The 13757-nt window shown below is 38.5% G+C and overlaps 1 protein-coding gene across 4 annotated transcripts in view; it reads right to left on the reverse strand.

The window, feature by feature from the left end:
* nfixb (nuclear factor I/Xb) overlaps positions 1–13757 on the reverse strand; it is a 198055-nt gene that overhangs the window by 33393 nt on the left and 150905 nt on the right. For 3 of the 4 annotated variants that reach the window (XM_015011850.2, XM_088008096.1, XM_088008095.1), the window contains 5 exons: positions 12567–12632; positions 9968–10042; positions 8405–8525; positions 5021–5151; positions 1219–1293 (listed from right to left, as the gene is read on the reverse strand). In XM_015011850.2, coding sequence (XP_014867336.1) covers positions 1219–1293; positions 5021–5151; positions 8405–8525; positions 9968–10042; positions 12567–12632 — 468 coding nt within the window. The remainder of the gene's footprint in view (positions 1–1218; positions 1294–5020; positions 5152–8404; positions 8526–9967; positions 10043–12566; positions 12633–13757) is intronic. The other variant, XM_088008097.1, reaches the window with a different exon arrangement.

Below are 13757 nucleotides of genomic sequence, written 5' to 3' on the forward strand. Positions count from 1 at the left end.
GCTTTATGAAAGTCCAACACTGTGTAGTGTACACAGCATGTGGAAGAAGATATCCTGGTCAACTGAGACGTTTTACATACAAAACACAATAGAAAACTAATACTGCACATTAATCTAAATAAACCATCATCAAGGTGAAACACTGAGACGGCTGCATGACGCAGCAACAACAGAGCCAGTCAGAAGTAACGAGAAGATGGATGAAGCTAAACAGAGCAGCACTGGAAGCAAACAAGTTAGAGGCTGCAGAAGACAAGAGACTGGGACGAAGGCTCACCTTCCAGCTGGACAATGACCCAGTGACAACTATATGATGATCAATATCAAAGCTTGGGCTATAATCCAAATTCAGAATCTGTGGCAATTGAGAGATACTCTCCATGCCATCCGACTCAACTTGAGTTATTTTGTTGAGATGAACGGGCAAAAATCTTAGTCTGTAAAAGTGTCAAGCTGGTAAACACAAACGCCTAATAACTTGGAGCTGTAATTACACCAAAGGCTTTTGTTTTTCAAAGTAAGGACATAGACATAGAAGGACATGTATTATTTTTTCTCCATTTCTCAAAAACATTTCACTGGTTTGTGTTGGTTTGTCATGGAAAATCCAAATCAAACACGTTGAAGTTGTGGTTGTAACGAAACAAAACGTGGAGACTGTTATCTAATTTTATAAAATGATAATAAAAATACTAAACCACTGAGGCAAATGTTTGTGGAAACTTTACTTCAGAAGCATGTGGTGTGATAACAATGTGCTGTTTGGACACAGTGAAACAAATACCAATAAAAATCACACTTGCAGAAACACCAGAGCATTCACATATGTTAGAAATGTGCTGGAGATACATGTGCATCCAGCGCACATTTGCGTTCTTTCCCACACACAATCACAGCGACATCTCTGAGGCGGACAGGTGGTGGACGTTATGGAGCTACTGGGCTACCAAGAAGACGTTTGGTGAACCCACAATGGACAGCAGCAGACATCTGGTAGAAACACAACCCCACCCAGCAGCAGCAGAGCCAGAGAACAGGACACATAAAAACAGGGAGAGGAAGAGGAGCGGAAAATAGAAGAGGAAAGACGGGATGGAAGAGCTCAGAGAGCTCGCAGATAAAGGCAGACAGACAGAGGTGCATACACAGGCTGAGGGTGTTGTGAGCGGAAGGAGAGCAATGTATACATGTACACAGTAGAATGTTTAATGTTCTAACCATGGTAAGGAAACTGCACTCCATCGCTCTCATGCTTAATCTTCCTCTCCTGCACACTGGCCAAATGGTGCTGCACTGAAAGGCCAAACAGGGGAGAAAGGGAAGAGTTAACAATGGAAGAGGGGAGGAGAGATAATGACAGACACACAGAGAGAGAGACAGGTGGAAAAAAAAGAGAGAGAGAGGGAGAGAGAAACAGGGCTGGTTAAATAATGAGCAATATGGGATTTTAATGCTATAGAGCGCAGCAAACGTCTGTAAAACAGTTACATCACGACTGCTGGCAGTATCACAAAGGAAGCGCAGCAGAGGGAGTTTCCTGAAGTGAATCCCTTCAGTCAAATGCTACACCAGTGAAGTCACATTGTAAATACATTTGATGAGATAGCCATCGTGATGGTTGACAGTGCTGTGAGCAAACAGAGCGAAAGGTTAGAGCTTCGCACGAAAAAGGAGAGTTAAACTGGTGTTGCTTCGGTGGGAGGCTGGACAAAGGAGACGGACATGAATGGTGAGACTCAGAGGGCGTCTAGAGCAACAAGAGGAAGTTATGATAGAGATGATGTGGAAATTATGACTAATAATGAAGAATAACCCAAATTTAAATGAATAGCTGATTTATGTTTTTATATGATACAGAGCATCCTGCTATTCCTGGTGTACCTCTGCAGAGGAAATGGATACATGTTGCTAAGAAAGTTTAAATAATTCATATAGCAGATGAATTAGCAGTGCAACAATTGTTGCTTTTTATATATTTAAACTTCATAAATAAACCAGTGCAATTTAATCATGTTGTGCGTTTCTCTTTCTTTCTTTTTTTTTTTTTTTTACGTTTTTTAATAGAAATGTATTTAACATCAAAATAGAAAATACATGTGGTATGTTACATTAATGAAAAAAATATTTTTTAATTTTAAATATTTTTATGAAACTATTCTATTTTCCCCTCAAGGTTATTTAAATATAAAATATCAGACAATCCTTCCTAATATCCTTGCTGACATTAGCAAGGATATTAGCAATCCTTGCTAATACTGTGGAATAAACATCTTAGAGAGATTTAAAGGGTATTAAGTTAAGGAAACCCAGATATGAACAGCCTTGCTTATTGTCGAGTTAGCTCTTTTTACCCCTTGCTAGCTTAGCATGACACAATTAATGGTGAATGGTGGACAACAAAATACAGTTTGTTTACTGTGTAGACAATCAAATGGTTAAATTTTTTGCTACTGGAATTACAGAATGTAACAATTATGTTGCATCTCATATATGTTGAGCAGAAAAAGTGTTACTTTCTCATCAACCTAGCTTTTACACATCACTTTCAGTGTTTAAACTAAATATGCTAACTTACCTATGCTAGCTGCTAATTTAAGATTAAAAATATTCTTTAAATACTGCCCTATACACTTATAAAGATTTGCTTTCCACATTTTAGAGCATTTAATTGATGGGGAAGACTTTGGAGTTTGCTGCTAAAGATTTAAAGCTAAAGACAGCAGGCCTATTTATTACTCATTAGCGTATACCGCCAAGAAAGTTTTGCTAGCTTAGCATTACTGGAAACAAGAAATTAAAACCACATATTTGTTTTGAAAAGAAAAAGCTTACTAAAATTTATTACTCGCCTGAAATTTTAAGGTAAAGTGAAGTTCCACCGAGGGAAAACATTCACTTCAACCCAGCATTTAACGTCACTTCCTGTACTTAAAAGTTAACTAACTTGGGTAACTATATTAGTTTTGGATGTAAGCTACGGACTTCAGAGTTGTTTTATTACATGGAAAAACTTAGGAAAAAGCATAAAACACAATGAGACCTAGTGTTAGTTCTGCAGTTTACTACACAGTATAAAACTATTTTCCCCCTGACGGGTTTCTACTGGTTTTGATTTACTGTGTTTCAGAAATAGATGTTAAACATTTAAATAATTTATTAAGGTGAAAAAAAAACCTAATCAAATCAACCCAGCCCAATGTGAAGAAGTAACTTCCCACCAAACCTAATAACTGGTTTTTCTACGCTAGCATTGGCAACTGGCAATATATTTTACATTGTATTTTACATTACTGTGGAGACATTTTGGGAAACCCCAATAGCAGAATAGTTCTGATTTAGCCACGCTGGATAATTTCTCCAGCTCTTTAAGGTCATTCCACATAGTCAATATCAGATTGAAGTCGTAGCTTTTACTAGGCCATTACAAAACTTTCACTTTGTTGTTTTTCTGAAAGGTCTCAGGGATCTTTAAGTTCTTTTTTGGCGAATCTAAGAGCAATAACTGAAGTAAACTGTATATTTCTTACTCATGAAGAATATACAGAAGACAATTAGAAGTCAAACCCACTCTGCTGTACTGTTGCAAGATAAAAATCACTTTTAGTTTATGGAGATCTTGCATAACAAACCGTGTGATTATATAAAGTGTCACACTGGACACATTTCCAGATATCGCAGTGACTTTTGAATATCTAACTTTTGCTTCATTAGAATTGTGACATACCTCTCAGCTGACAAAATCAATTTGTTCAAAACATTTCCCAAAATATTCGCACTATGAAGGCTAAGCGTCTGCAAATAGGTATGCCAGTGGGGGAAACTGTGGCAAACAGACTGATCCTCTGGCTCTGGAGGCTCTTTGATAGAAGTTTAGTGGTTTGGAGGTAGAGAATGGGAATGATGGGGAAGTAAAGGTAGAAAGAGCGGGGGGCAATGCAACACAAACACAACAAAACAATTTCTTTTTTCTCTGGCAGAAGGTGAAATGTGGTTTCTGCTTTAGGATTGAAACATATAAAGAAAATCTTTCTACTGAGATTTAAGGAAACATTTGACATTTCTGGAAGATTCTCCCTCCCATAAAAGAGGATCACAAGTTACTATAAGACGTAAAAACGAACCAGACGTGGCCAAAAGTATACATACACTCGTTAAGGATGTTAATGTCGTTTTTATTATGATCATTTATCAGAGCTACACTTTCTAAAGGATGGAATAATTACACAACACACAGCATCAAAATCCCACATCCTGACTCAAACTTATTATCATTAATAGTGGGACCAGATTAAAATGTTTAATAGAGTTAATTGTAATTAATTGCATTTTAATAAGAAAGTACATATTGACAAAATAAGTAACACCTTCAATTCAAAAACCCTTTTTGCTACTAATTGTAAATATAGATCTGAGCTCAACAACAAAGATATTTATCGTTTTTTAATCGGACAGTACTTACTAAACTTTTTTGAATACACTTAAAAGTTTGATTTGCTAAGATAAACTCTGTCAAGACAAGAAGTTAAATATCCAGTCAGAATAATCCTGGAAGTTTGTCAGGGGCAAGAAGTGGCAAGAAGAATGTGGTTAAAGTAAATGTAACAAATATTAAACAGAGTGTATATAAAAGGACACTCTACATACTAAAACTGTCCTTTTATGTGGATTGAAGACAATTCTCAATGAAGTCTACGTATTAAAAATGATTTCAGTTGTGTGCTCTCTTCGATAACTGCTTGTAAGTTTGATTTTTACTCTAAAATTTGTCATTTTCGGATCAGTGGTTCACCGAGAATCGCTGTTTCCGTTTCTAAAATATATTTTTTAGAGAATTTACAGAACATGGAAATCACAAACGTGAAAAAGCAAATCTCCAAAAATGTCAAACTATTCCTTTCAGTCCAAAAGAAAACCCCCTCTGAGCTTGAAAAATAAAAATAAATAAAAATGACGAGGGGAGCTAAGTGTCTTGTCGAGGCCTCCGGAGGCGCTCGGCATAGCAAACTTCCAGAACCAATACCTGCATCCACGTCATTGGGCCAGCCGCTAGACTGGGAGCTGCTGCCGGCGGCCGGGGAGCGGCCCGAGTAAAACACATCGTCCACAGGGCTCTCCATCTCACTGTCGTCGATGGACTTACGCTTGTTGGAGCTGAAAGAGACGGAGACGAACATGACTACACACTGCTTTCAAAGTGTTCAAGAGGGAACCAGGTGAAGGTGCTATATCTGTGATGTCACTGCGCATTGCTGCCCAGGATGCCTCGCAGAAGTATTCACACACCATTGTCACACTCAAACCCACAATCGGGTTTAGATATGATAGGCCAACACAGCATGTGTGAAATGTAAGGAGAAATGTCTTTTCTTTTTGGTCATTACAATCTGAAATGTGTGGCATGCAACACCAAATCATGATGCTGGAACCTAGAGAAGAGGATTAGGACCACTGGAAAAATAAAAAAGAATTCTGACTTCTTTCTCAGAAGATTAAAGTCAGAATTCCGTTTTTTTTTTTAATTTCATTTATTTAACCTGGTAAAAAATGAGATTCAAATCTCATTTTTAAACAGGGACCTGGGCAGAAATCTGCAACAACCTGGTTACACAAAAGTAAAACTAATTCATTTTCTGAGGAAAAAAGTAAGAATTGTGAAAGAAAAAGGAACTCTGAGAAAAAGTGAGAATTTCGAGAAAAAAAGTTAGAATTCCAAGATTAAAGTCAGATTTTCTTTCCCAGAGGCCCTAGTCCAGCAGTGCAATGGCGGAAAAAAAATCCAGCTTTTCTAAAAAATTTAATCTTCATGGATTGTTCGATAAAGTCAATATATCATCCAAGCTTAACTTACAGATGCTCAAAGCATGGGGTATTGTTTTATAGCATAGCCCTGCTATTTTAAAACAATCCTCTAAAGGCAACTTGTTGACTTTTTCCATTTCTATCTAGGAGTCCCAGAGTAATCCACACCCAACTTTTAGGGACGCACCGATCCACTTTTTAAATTTCTGAAACTGATACCGATATCTATATCTGAGGTTCAGTATCTACCAATCCGTTGCAGAAAAATGAAATCAACTAAAAACATAAATTTACTGAATTACAAATTTATTTTGTAACTCTGCACCAGTACAGAGCACTTTAATATACCGACAGTTTCACAAACTTAGTTAAACATGCAAAAACTATTTTAATTTGTTCAGTCGGTACAATTAGGAGTATTAGGAGTCAAAGTTAAATAAATAACAAACTGAAACTGAAAAAAAAAACAAAAGGTTGACTTCCTAGGACATGTAATAAACTACAACAAACTTTTCTTCTTCTTTGAAATGGTTCAGAAAGTGGAATTAGGAATTCTAAATGTAATGTAAAATAATAAAGCATGACGTCATTCAGAGCACAAAGCACAGAACTAAACTGAATAGATATGCCCTTATGGATCAGGCACATTGTCACATTTAGATTTTTTTTCAATAACGGGACCAATACAGATATTAATATCGGATCGGTGCGTCTCCAGTTGTTTCGAAACTCTGAGGTAGTTTTTTTCTCTTCACTTCAACATCATTCACTCCTATAAGCTGGTCCATTTAATAAAATCCCGATAAAAACATCCAGTTGGTGACTGTACTGCCATAATAGGCAGGCGAATGCTTTCTGCGAGGCATCGTGTTTGAGGTTCTAATAAATGTTCATGCATTATTCCCGGGACCGTGGAGGGCTGACGTGGCTGCGTAATTCCCTTGGAGTTAGAACGGGGGTCTACATAAAAATCAAGAACAATAAAAAGTCCTTGTGTCAAGATTTGTGTTTAGTGTGTTGTTTTAATATTATGTTGCAGCCGGGGGGACTTGGGGGGTCAGAGAAAGCCAGCTGGAGACAGTGTGACAAGAACAGGGCTAGAATATTAATAATATGTTGGCCCAAAGTGGCCTCCCATTAGAAAACACACAAGTGGTTGAGCCTGAAATGCATTGTTGTGCGAGTTGGCGGCTTCTTATACATCTGTGACCAATAAAATAACGGGGAGTAGGGGAGTGGGAGTGGAAGAGGGGACTGCAAATGTACAGCATGCAGATGTATGAGTGACGGCGTGCGTGTTGTTGCGTTTTGCTCGAGTGCGATGGAGGGATCTGTGTTACATTAGTATCGGGGGAAGAGTTCTCTGCAGAGAGTGTAACTACCTCCGTGGGAGACTTGCATAAAGCTCCATTTCAGTCCTGCAGCGTAAGACGAACGGGAGGAGAAAGTAGAAGAGAGCGAGAAGTAAAAACAGACACAAACACAGACGGGCCAGCAGACAGGTTGGCGGGGGAAAAGGAGAGGCAATGAGTCGAAATTAGTAAGGAAGGAAGGAAGGAGAAGGGGAAAGAAAGACCACAATCAGAAGCAGAGCAGGAAAAGTACTGAGAAACTACTAAAGAACCTGATGATGTTAGTGCTAGAGACACACCAAGACATCAGCTAAAGGCATCCGACAGGCTGATTGGAAACTCAAGAATCCTGTATGTTCTCTTTCCAAGGATTCCTTTCTACAATCTGCACACATTCATATTGTGATTCGTTGCATTACGGAATCGACCGATTGCAATTTTCTGGCCGATCAATCTTTAAAAAGTCTGATCTGCAGATACCAATTTTTTGGATTTTAAAAGTCCTGGTACCTTTTTGTAAAATCTCTGACTTAAAGGGGCAGTACTATGTATAATTACCTTTTTTGAATCTTATGTCATGTTACATAACTGGAGTGTTGATTTAATTCTTTCATGAATGTTAGAGAAATCCTTTAATCTCCCATGGCAACCATTTAGCTGTGCAAAACCTCCCGGGCGGACCTAGCTCGCCTTCAAGGACAAAGCTCCTCCTGAGAGCCTCCGCCTCACAGAGCAGCCCTCCCTCACTCAGCTCCTTCAGACTAGCCAGCAGCAATTAGCAAACATTTGTTGGAACTGCGCATCTGTTGAACTCATTATAGAAGCTACTTCTCAGAGCAATGCTGGTAAAAAATTTTGTTAAATAGTTAATAGAGGAGCCATGTTGTGATGACTTTCTGAAGGCGGAGTTTCAGAAAGAGCAGGAGTTTTTAAAGAGACAGAGGCCTGATTTCAAGGCGTTAAATTACAAAGTCAATTTTCTTTTAAGCTATATTTTTATATACACCATTTTTATAACAACTGACGGTAACAGTTGCTTGTCTGTGCTATAAAAATGGCTGTATGTGCCTGGAAAATAAATAATACTGCCCCTTTAAGCTAAGGATCTACAACCATATTAGCCGCACTAGCTAAAGAAAATGTGGCCTTTGTGTTCATTTTGTCTTCACCAGAAAATCTAGATAAAAAAAAAAAAAGAAAAACATTTTGAGAGCTGCTCTTAGTGAGCAGGAGTGTTTTGCAGGTGGCCGTACCTGGTGGAGGGGGTGGAGGTGATGGAACGGCGTCCCAGGGTGACCTGGTTGATGTTGTAGTAACCTGGGCTGTCCAGGTCTGCCAGAGAGAAGTTGGGGCCTGTCGCCGTGGCAACTGGAGCTGAGACATGCAAACACAGGAGTCCATCACACACATTCTAAACTTTATTCGAAAAAAGCTATATTTAGGTAGGGCTTTACATGTACAAGCAAGTAGATGACCTTCTCTACAGCTTAGGGCTGTGGCTAATTATTATTTTATCAGTCGAGCATTCTGACGATTAATCGATTAATCGGGTTTAAAAACTGCCATTTTCTGCAGATTTTTCATTTAACCACTTATGCTTTCCTGACTTAATATTAAAGATACAAAAAATGCAAATAAACATATAATTTAATTCCTTTTGTAATTTAAAGAAAACATTTTATTGAATAAAATGCAACAGCAGCATTCCTTTAGTGAACACTTGATTATATACAGCAAAGGAAATATCTCCAGCTAAAACATACTTTTGCTCAACATCAGTGCAGTGTAGGCGTGATATTTTTGATCAAATGTGGATATCAAACGGTATTTAATAGTAGACTTTTTTCTTCTTTTTTTTAACCAAGTGAAGCTAAAACTCCCACTTGAGGAATTCTTTGTAGAAAATATTTACAGTTATTTTTTTATCTTCAATGGAAATTCTATGTATTTTTCTACAGTTTTGGGTTATTTACTGCTCTGACTGTGTCGTTCTATCAGTAAAATGACTTCTTCTAGAGTCTGTATACTCTAGTTGACGATGACTTCAATAATTGATTGATGATGATTACTTACATCAATCTGATTAATTGCTTCAGCCTGACTGCAGTTCAGACAGAAAAAACTTCTTCTGTAACTTTGGAAACCTGCCTCTAAGGAAGCCTGAGCTTATGGTTCTGTGAGGAGGTTATGTGTAGTCAATAACTTCCCTGCTCTTAACAATCTGAGATGATTGATTTTAGATAAACACATATTTCTCTTCCCTCAGTTTGTTTTTTTCCCTCCTTTTGAAATGTTGCAAAAAATATTTTCAAGTCTTCTGGACTTTGACATTTTGACACATGAATAAGCTTTGGTCCAAACTATTCCATGGTAGCTCTGGGTGCATGTTTAGGATTGTTATGGTTTTGCATCTTCTCTGTCACTTTTAGTTCTTTGGAACAGCTAAATAGCATTTTCTTTCCAAAATAAAAGCATACTAAGAGATACCTAGTGCAGGAAAGATATTAACAGCTTGTAACCTCTCTGCAGAACTCCATCTTGAAAAGGTTTGAATTATTCCTTTAAAGATGTCACAGGGGAAACACATGTATTCTCTGAATAACAAAGACCGATTGTTGCAAATATTTTTCTTACTCTGTCAATTCTCTAACAGTGCATGATCATTTCTGGAGCTGCTTTATTTTGAAACCTGCTATTCCTCAACTGCACCCAGTTCCCATACACAGGTTTTACATTAAGACCCTGGACGTTTCGGAGCAGGTTCTGATCAGAAACAGAGACGGCGGCTGATATTAGAAATCACAGCGATGACTCACTCTGCGACACGCGGACCAGCTCGGCCACGTTCCACACCCCTGAAGTCACGAAGCAGTCCTGGAAACTCAAGTGGCCTGCGTGAAAGACGGGAGAAACACGTGTGCATCGTCAGTGCGGCTCGTCTGCTGGATGCAAAAACACCAAACATGGATGAAGTTTCAGGGACATTCGAGACGACGGCGGTAGAAGAGGAAACGGCGGACAGGCTGCTTTTTTTTTTTTTTTTTTTTTTTTTGCTGTAACCCAATTTGGTAAAATGTGTTTTCTATAAAGTTAGAGGTTCCAACGTTCCTGAATGTTGACATTCTAACATGCACTTCTAATCAGGTCCAATAGGTGGGTATAATCTCCAAACATACATCTATATGCTGCGTGACACATTGTGTAATGACTTCTTCATGTACAATGCCCTCCAGAGCCCTTCAACCACAAACCAGTTTCATACTAGAGAACTTTGACTGAAAGTGATAAAGAAGCAACTAATGCCTTTAATTGTACATATAATAATAAATGTGAACATAATATAGCACATTGAGATAAGATATGATTGTTGCAAACTGAAATTTTTAAGTAGAACACTCAATTCTGATAATAAAAAAATGTAATTGAAATACCTAGAATTTTCAGAAGTTGCACATTCCTAGATTTAGCACTTTTTTCCAGAATTTTCATTCAATAATCTTGTCGAAATTTCACAACAAAATTACAATAAAGTACCAATATTTTTTTAGTTCTAAATTTCTTGTCAAAAATGTTTCACCCAATTGACGAAAATGTATCCATCTTCTTTTTTCTTAAAGTTTTCAATTTTTTTTATTTATTTTAAACCTAAAAATAGACACAAAATGGTGGCTCTTTAAAACTTTAACAGTTAATAGTCAGTTCTGTCCTCCTTCCCTCTGTCAAAGTTTCAAAAACTTTTATACGTTTGTTTTGCTGAACGAGACACGAGTTGGCTGATTCCTCTCGGCACTTTTACTAGGAACATCAAGGAGGGTGGTCCATCTCTAAACGATGACCGACTCCCAGCTGGAAAAGGCCCTGATACCTTAGAATGACGTCAAGCCAGATAAAAAGTTACTTCCTGTCCAAAATACATTCATTTCTGATATATAGCATAATCCATAGTGTGACATAGTTGGTTGATACTCCATTAATACATGTCATTATCAATATACATAGACTGGGAACCATAGGCACTGAGGGAGCCATCTTCTCTCTGATCCTTTTGGTGTCTGAGGTAAGTCGTTTAGTTTCCTGCTGAAGTTCTGTCCGGTCTGACCCAACTGGTCATTTTGATCTAAACCACAGAGTCTCAGCTGATTTTCCTCACACTTAAAAAAGTATTCATACCTTTCTGGGCCCCCCTCCTGCATGATAAGTTTCCTATTTTACCCATTTCCCACTCAAGAGAGCATTCCCACCACATGATACTGCCACCACCATGTTTCACATTGGGGTTTTGTATTCAGAGTGAAGTTAGTTTTTATTGACATTGTGTCCAGGCCAAACAGTTCTACTTTGGACTCATCTGCCCGGAGCAGTGGTGTCACAAATTATAGAAAGCGGAGCAGTAAGTCATTGTAAATACAAAACATACAAAAGTACAAGACAAGCCCAGAAATTCTATATTTTTTGGGTTGATTCTTTATTCGTGTTGCAAGATTTGCTTTCGAGTCAAAGCAGGTCAATATTTGTAGCTTTAGTTGCTCCAAAATCAAGATGAATGCAAAAAACTTTAGGACTGGTACTCTAGTTTTTGGTCCTAATTTTTTCAAGAAGATGTAAAAGATGAAAAAAGTTACAAATGGATCAACAACTTTTCTTGTCAGATTTGTCCCCGGGTTGTACTTGGACTAGAACACCTTGTTCCACATGCTTGCTCCATTGCCTTCATGCCTTCCTTCAACAAGTGCTTTCTTCGGCCCTCTCTTCCAAAAAAAAAACAAACAAAAAAACTCTTTTCGCCTGAGGTGTGGATCTCTGCAGAGCTTCCAGAGGCGCCTCGACTGTTTAACGCTCTACTTGGTAAGTCTAAAGTTGTTCCAAACGCTAACCCTCATTGGTCTTTATGATTTTGTTTGTTCACTAAAATTCTCTAGCAATGGTCCTCACAAACTAGATTAAACCACAGGACTAATTCAGTGACTAATTCTCTTCTTCTACATTTCATCCATCGGTTCTTCTGTCCATCAAGCGCTCCCTCCCCTCCTTTCATTTTCTATACACTTCCTCTGTTTTCCTCTCCTCGCTCTCCCTCTCTCGCTACCTCGTCCGCAGGTTAACCGCAGCAGGGGCAGCGCATGAGGTCAGCGCTCGGCTCAGCGTCGACCATGTGGTTCCCATCTTCCAATAACGTCAGTGTGATTTATGAGCGGCCCACCGCAAGCCGAGCCCGGCCCCCTCCACGGTACAGTACCGTCAACTTTCCTTGCCATAATAAACGTAGCCCCAAATCTGCCCAAACACACTAACACACGGAGAGGATTGCGTGGTGGTGGTGGTGGGGAGGTGTGTGAACATGTGCTCGCCTCTTTTCAGCATCAGAATAGTTTTTTCCAAGATTGCTTGCGTGCGATTAAAGCACAGTATGCTTACCGTTTGCTGGGGGTTTGACGTCTGTGTCTCCTTGCTGGTTTGAACTGTCCGATTGTCCTGATTGTTCTGAAAAAGACAAAGAAAGAGAGAGAAAATGGGTTACTTCGTCGATTGCTACCACAGTTAAAGGTTCTCTTTAAAGACTTTGATAAGAAATAGCTTAAAGCAAGAAGCAGATCTCCACCTGAGCTGAATTTCAGCTCGAAACCAATAGATGCCAAAACAATGTCAGTCTCTCCTTCTGGACTCCGTCTAAGCGGAACAGAACTTTGAGTTTTTATAGAAGTGTTTTAGCGCACTTTTCTCACGTTGTAGGGGAGAAAAAACACCTACGAAAATATAGACACACACCATCTCAGTTTCGGTCCTGTGTAGGAGGGACGAAATGCTTAAAAAATGTGAGACAGTGTTTAGTTTTTACATGGAAGTTGATGGATCTGTGGGGGGGTTGAGGGAGGTTTTGACCTACGCTCTCAGCATCGGCCTCTTCCAAGAAATGCTGCACACATTCTGGGTCTTGCTTAGAGCAGGGGTCAGCAACCTTTACAATCCTTACATCCATTTTTTTCACTTGGACGCAGTAAATTTGTCTAGAGTCGTAAATTCTCCACAACAAGCTTTGACCTATTAAGGTCAAAGCTTGTTGTGCTTTATAGACACCTGCTAAAGAAAGTTTGTTTATTCCATGGTTGCAGAAGCAAGATGTTCTGTTTTACAGTAAGGAAATACCTTTACCGTAATGTCAAGTTATTAGGAACCTTAAATGATAGTGTTTTTTGAACATTTACTATTTGTAGAAAACAAAGAGAAGATATACTTTGATGCCTAATGACCTTTTTACCATCGGCCATTTTGTTGTACATAAAAAATCAGCTAAAATTACCTGTTGTTATTACTTATATACTTACATGCTTATGTTTGTGCTAATCTTCTTTATTGCTATTTGAGTTGACAAAAATGTTTTGAGAATTTCCCTTTTTAGACCTGAGCAAATTAAACTAAAACAAAGATGTTAAACACCAGGCCTGGTTAGGATACTGGATCAGTTCCACTCACATCCAGGCATCAGACATTGTTCTATGGATGTTTAGACAGCAATAATCTTGTTTTTTCTTTCTCCGTTCATTGAAAATTTGCTTGGGAGAAGATAATTTTGAGTCTAAGTTATGACGACCCCCTGTGTTTTCTGTT

The sequence above is a fragment of the Poecilia mexicana genome, unplaced genomic scaffold, assembly GCF_051168715.1.
Source record: "Poecilia mexicana isolate PSO_F unplaced genomic scaffold, ASM5116871v1 scaffold_8, whole genome shotgun sequence".
Taxonomy (NCBI): Eukaryota; Metazoa; Chordata; class Actinopteri; order Cyprinodontiformes; family Poeciliidae; genus Poecilia; species Poecilia mexicana.